We start from the raw sequence: 6,000 nt of genomic DNA on the forward strand, positions 1-6,000 counted from the left end.
CAATGATCTATTGTCACTCGGCAACATGAACAAAACAAACTTGAGGTTCTTAGTTACATTTTGATCAAATTGTATAAAACCACTGACCACTTCAGAGTGACCTCGTTTTAGTTGGTGCCTACACAAATAGCCCCTTATCACCGACGCCAGTTTTCAGCTCAATGACCAAACTCGATTCTTAGAATCTGACATGTCTCATGATAATTGGTTATAACTTCGGAACGCTTTATCATATCCAGGTGATTTTGAGAATGTTTTCTCGTGACACATTGTACTTCATGTTAGTTGTAAAATTTAAGTGATAAGTTTTGGGTTTCGCTCTGAAAAAAAGGGAAAATTTGGCAAAAGTTTGTAAAAATTCTTCATTTTCCAAGTTTATAATGTTCTACTTTGCAGACAGGAAGTAACGCTACCCAAAAAGCTTGATAATTAACATTTACGGAATGTCTGCTTTATGCTGAGATGATATTTTATGTGTCCTGTCATTTTTCTAAGATGTTATGAGGCGCAGAACTTTAGGTGCCATTTTTCTTATGTTCATGAGGCGGAAGCCGGCAGCCCTGGGGCACTCGCCGCACTCCGGGGCTGCCCGATCCCGGGTGTTAGTGCCGGGTCTGGGCTGTGATATCACAGCCCGACACTGTCACCAGACTGACCCGATGTCCCGAAATCATCTTCTGACTTGCCGCCGTAGAAAGGCATTGTGTTAGAAGTCCCGTAAAAAGCCTATAGGGCGCTCATTAAGGGGATTAGGTGCAACACCACATGGCGTCCACCGCTGCTTCAACACGGCATCGGCAGGGACTAATGCCCAGTTGCCTCCCAGCACCCATACTGACAGGCATAACCCCATGGCTCCCAGTAAGTTGGTGTGTTAATAGTTAATACATTTTGACTTTTTCAGAACGTTCCTGAGCTACCAGATACTACTGAACACTCGAGGACCGACCTGTCCCGCAATTTGGCAGCTTTACATGAGATGTGTGTGGCACATTCTGATGAACTCCGAACCATTAGTAATGAGCGCGGTGCACAGCAGGTAATGGCTCCTCACCCCAGTCACTGCTCTTATGAAGATGTCATCTGGTCATGTGACATGTTTTTTGTTTTGTTTTTTTGTAAAACGATAATATAAGTATTTATTAAAATGGACAATTATGGGACATTTCTTACAACTTACAGCATTTTTATTCAGGAGTTGCCTTTACCTTTTGCTAATAGGTTTATTAACTATTGAAGTACAGGCAGTCCCTGGATTACATACAAGATATGTTCTTTAGGTTTGCATCTAAGTCAGAACAAGTATATCTTATAATTGTAGATTCAGGGAAAAAAATGAAAAATGTTGTGCCTGTGACAATTGGATTTTCAAAGTTTTTGTGCTGTCATGGAAACAAGTATTATCAATAAGACTTCATCGCAAACACCTTACAGCAGATCATTGCAGCCTGGGAGTAAAGCCTCCAGAGATCTTCACCTAGAGGTCACAGGGGGCAGAGAGGTCTGTCTGTAACTAGGGGTCGTCTGTAAGTCAGGTGTCCTTTAAAGGAAATCAACCACATATAAAAAAAAAGGCTAGAAATACTCACCTCCACTCCTCGTCTTGATCCTGGAGCTGTCTGTCGCTAGGCTTGACACGCCGGGATCACCTAGAAAAGAGAGTTTTAATTAGCAGCACAAGGACAAAATATCTGATGCTCCGAGCTGCTAATTATGCACGCCTCGCACCGCCGTGCTGGGAGAGGGAGGTGACGTCACGCGAGAGTTGTGAATTCATGCCTCTTGTGTGAAGTTACCTTGTTCTCCCATGCTCCCAGTCCATGCTGCTAATTATAAGTTTACTAGGTGATCCCGACATGTCAGGACTAGCGATGGACAGAGGAGCGGAGGTCAGTATTTCTAGGTTTTGTTTTTTTTTGTTTAAGTGGTTGATTTCCTTCAAGCCTGGGTCCATCTATATTCTAATTTGCCAGATATTACCTATAGCCAAACCTTGCACGTCCCATGACAGATTGCAGCCAGTTTTATATATTTGTACCTTCAACAGATAGACGCCACCATAGTTGGATCCCACTGCCAAATAGGGTTTGCTGTTTGGCATAAGGAAAACTATATCTTATACAAGACGGCTCGCTCTGATCTCTAAGAAGCCTAGTGACAATTGTGTGAGATAATAGCCAAACCAGTAAGTGTTTTCTGATGGCCTCTCACCTACCCAAACCAGTTTTGGTTAATAAACCCCCCTTCCCCCGTCGTTGTCACTAGGTTTCTTGAAAGTCCTACATCGCTGGAGAAGGGACTGCTTTATTGAAAGTAGCAGATGATGTATAATTTCCTTTTCCTCTGGAAAATAAAGTTTATCCCCTACCAAGAATCACCAGTGGTGTAGTCTCCATACACCTCCTCCATAAGGAGAATGGACCCCTTCTGGACCTGCATATACAGCACAAGCATTGCACAGGTCCTATAGTCGGGTGACCCTAGTGACAGTAATGGTAATCCCCAGTTTCCATCCCTTTCCTGGAGGAGTAACGGACCAGATGTAGTAGAGTTGACCTCCATATAATATAGTCAGGACTTGGATATATAGTAAGGCTTTTTATACTAACATATCTTTTTGTCTTCTCCCCAGCACGTCCTCAAAAAGCTCCTGGCAATCACAGAACTACTTCAGCAGAAACAGAATCAGTATTCGGTCACGAACAACAGCAGGTAGCAGCGCTCTGTGCCGCCTCTGCATGCCAACACCTGGAATTTACTTCACAATATCACTTCCTTATCGCTCTTTCCAAAAAAAAAAATATAATAAAAAAAAAATAGCACATTATAACCCCATGTGTTGTGTGGGGCTATACTGACAGACCTGTGCCTGCAGCGTCGGGGGTTCCCATCTCCAAAAACCTGGGATTGCACGTCACACACTTTGAACTGACTTCAAGTCTGAGCCTTTATCTACTGAACTCACAAAGACCCCAGTTCTCTGCATTATGCCAAAGTCTACAATCCCAAAACCTTTGACAGACACCCCCTGCTTCCTGTCATTTATAACTGGATTACAAGCTATTTTTATACTGGTATTTTTTAACTGGTTTCTGTTGTTGCTCACGACTGTTAAGGCAAAACCCGATGGTGTATGTAGTATCGACTTTCCAAAAACTGACAATGGAACAAGTGCTATTATTATTTTTATTTTTGTGTCCGCTCTTTCTGGGATCATGTCAAGTTTTTTTGAAAGATGTTTTATGTGTCACTGATTTCTGGTAGGTGTTTTCCATCAGGACCATGTATAATGAAAAAAAGCTTTTGTAAAATGTTTACACCAGTAAATAATTGATTTAATTAAATTTATTGATTGTTGTATCTGATGTGCATGCAATAAACAATTTTGTAAAGTATTTTGTGGTTATTTTTGTAATTATCTACTAAAACCTTTTAATTTGCCTTGAATGAAATCTATAAGTGGGGGGGGTGTTTGGTAGCAGTCCAGTATAATCATACCTCCTCTGTGTGTGGTGTAAGTAGCAGCAGGACTGTGAAAAATGCTTGTTTACTGCTGGATTGGGAGCTCGCTGGAGCAGTGTGTATGATCTCTTCATTGAACACAGCAGAGCCCTTCCTCCCTAAGTCGATGCTGTAGGATTCAAACAGAAGCTTCTACTGCAGGGGAAAGGCTGTGCTGTGTACAGTGAAGAGATCTCATACACCCGTGCACCATAGTTCTCCCAATCTAGCTACAATCCTGGAATATAAATTTTCCATGACGTCCCCCATGACGGCACCTGGAGGTTGCACCTTGACCTTTGGTAGGGACAGGAAGTTGCGAAGGTTATAAGGCCCCTCCTCTGCCGCTGTTCCCCAGTGTATTCCTGTCCCTACCAAGGGCCAGGGTTGCGAGACCTCGTCTCTCCCCTTGGGGGGGGGGGGGGGGGTGGGGGATGAAATTAGAAACCCCCCAGGACTGGCCGCGAGCGGGGGCTGTACCTCCCTTCCTGGCTGGGTGTCCTGCAGGACGTGTCCTGGCTCCCCTCCTCCTGCGGCCTGGAGCTGAAGCCGAGGGGAGCACGGGTCTCCGGACCCTGGATGAGGTGCCTCCCGGCTTCCGGGCGCTACCTCCCACAGCTACTGCCTCCTGTGAACGCCGGTGCGTACTGCGCGACGGCCGTGTATCGCCGGCCGGTTCGCGCATGCGCAGTACGCCCGACTTCCAGGTTGGGTCACGTGACCGTTAAAGAAGCCATCTGATTGGCTTAGAAGGTGGCGGGAAGTTTAAAAGTGCTTCCTGCTTTGTGTCAGCCTCTATACCACCAACGAGTTCACTACTGAAGCTGTGGAAATATCCTTTACTATGGCGGACGACCTTGGTTCTTCCCCCATTGTCCCGGGTACCGTGAGTACAACCAAAAAACTTTGCTTAAAGGGGATAAAAATTTGTTGTGCATTATTGTTTGGATTTTAAATATAGTCTGTCTCCTTGTCCTAGGACGACTCTTCTAGACCTAAGGACAAGGAGAAGAAAGACAAAGACCCCAAAAAAGGAAAATATGTTACTAAATCAAAAAGATATCTTTCCTGTAACATAAGATTATCAGATTTGTATCCAAAATCACTATGCTCTGAATGCCTAGCCAGGGCCTTACAACAGGAAAAGGAGTCAATGTTAAATGAGCTTAAAGCGGCCATGCGGGAGGAATTCCAATCCTCTCTTATGATGTTTACCAATTTAAACCGACCGGTACCGGGACTAGGTCCTGAGCCAAATCCCGAACCTGAACTAGACCAGGATCCGGATTTATATCAAGAGCCAGCTCCTAAAAAACTTAGATCCCTTGATACTGATTCGGACTATGATAAACACTCTGCGGCTCCTACCTATTCTTGGAAGGACTCGCTTGATGACGTCTCCTCGGTGTCCGAGGATAAAGGAACCTCAAAATACCTCTTTTCTAATGAGGAACTGGATAACCTCCTTAAAGCTGTACGCAATACGCTTAACGTGGAAGAGGTGGTAGAGCCAAAATCCATTCAAGACGAACTGTTTGGAGGGTTAAAATCCAAAAGGAAAGGGGTTTTTCCCATAAATCAGACCCTAAAAGATATTGTCCAAGAGGAATGGAAGAATCCTGAGGGGCGGGCAAACATCACTAAAGAGTTCAGGAACAGGTTACTCTTTGACCCCAAAGAGACAGAAACCTGGGACAGCCCCCCCCAAGGTAGACATCCAAGTGTCTAAGGTGGTGAAAAAAACGGACCTGCCATTTGAGGACTCTTCCCAATTAAGAGACCCCATGGACAGAAAGGCTGATGCCCTACTCCGTAGAGTCTGGGAATCTTCCATGCTTAGCCTCAAGTCTAACATAGCTGCTACTTCGGTAGCGAGAACTCTGTTCTTTTGGTTAGGAGAATTGGAAGACCACCTTAAAACAGATGCGGACAGGAATCTCCTTCTACAGACGATACCGCTGCTGCGTTCAGCGACAGGTTTTCTTGCCGATGCTTCAGCAGAAAACATCAGACTGTCAGCAAAAGAAGGGGCACTATCTAATTCAGTCCGCAGGGCTATTTGGCTTAGACAGTGGGGAGGGGATGTAAAATCCAAGACGAAGCTCTGCAACATCCCATTCACAGGAGACTTCATGTTCGGCGCTGAACTGGATACTCTTCTGGAAAAAGCCTCTGATAAAAAGAAAGGTTTTCCGGAAATTAAGAAACCCCAGAAAAACTTTTCCTTTCGGAATTCCAAAGATCCTAAAGACTCCAGAGGCAGAGGAAAACAGGGCCGCTGGTCCTTCAACAAAGGTGGAAGAGGCCGAGGATACCTATTCTCCAACCTTCCACATCAATCAAAAAAACAGTGACTACCAGGTAGGGGGGCGTCTTCTTTTCTTCTTCCACAGATGGGAAACGATCACATCAAACAAGTGGATCCTGAGTATCATCAAATCAGGTTATCAGATAGAATTCAGCTCCCCTCCACAACAAAAATTTCTTGTCTCCAACCTA

The 6,000-nt window shown here is 44.7% G+C and overlaps 1 protein-coding gene across 3 annotated transcripts in view; it reads left to right on the forward strand.

Moving 5' to 3' along the window:
* RASA1 (RAS p21 protein activator 1) overlaps positions 1–3,395 on the forward strand; it is a 41,988-nt gene extending 38,593 nt beyond the window's left edge. For all 3 annotated transcript variants that reach the window (XM_072139428.1, XM_072139429.1, XM_072139430.1), the window contains 2 exons: positions 905–1,039; positions 2,633–3,395. In XM_072139428.1, the coding sequence (XP_071995529.1) occupies positions 905–1,039; positions 2,633–2,716 (219 nt within the window). In that variant the 3' untranslated portion in view covers positions 2,717–3,395. The remainder of the gene's footprint in view (positions 1–904; positions 1,040–2,632) is intronic.
* The last annotated feature ends 2,605 nt before the right edge of the window (positions 3,396–6,000 follow it).

The sequence above is a fragment of the Engystomops pustulosus genome, chromosome 1 (assembly GCF_040894005.1).
Source record: "Engystomops pustulosus chromosome 1, aEngPut4.maternal, whole genome shotgun sequence".
NCBI classification, from domain to species: Eukaryota; Metazoa; Chordata; class Amphibia; order Anura; family Leptodactylidae; genus Engystomops; species Engystomops pustulosus.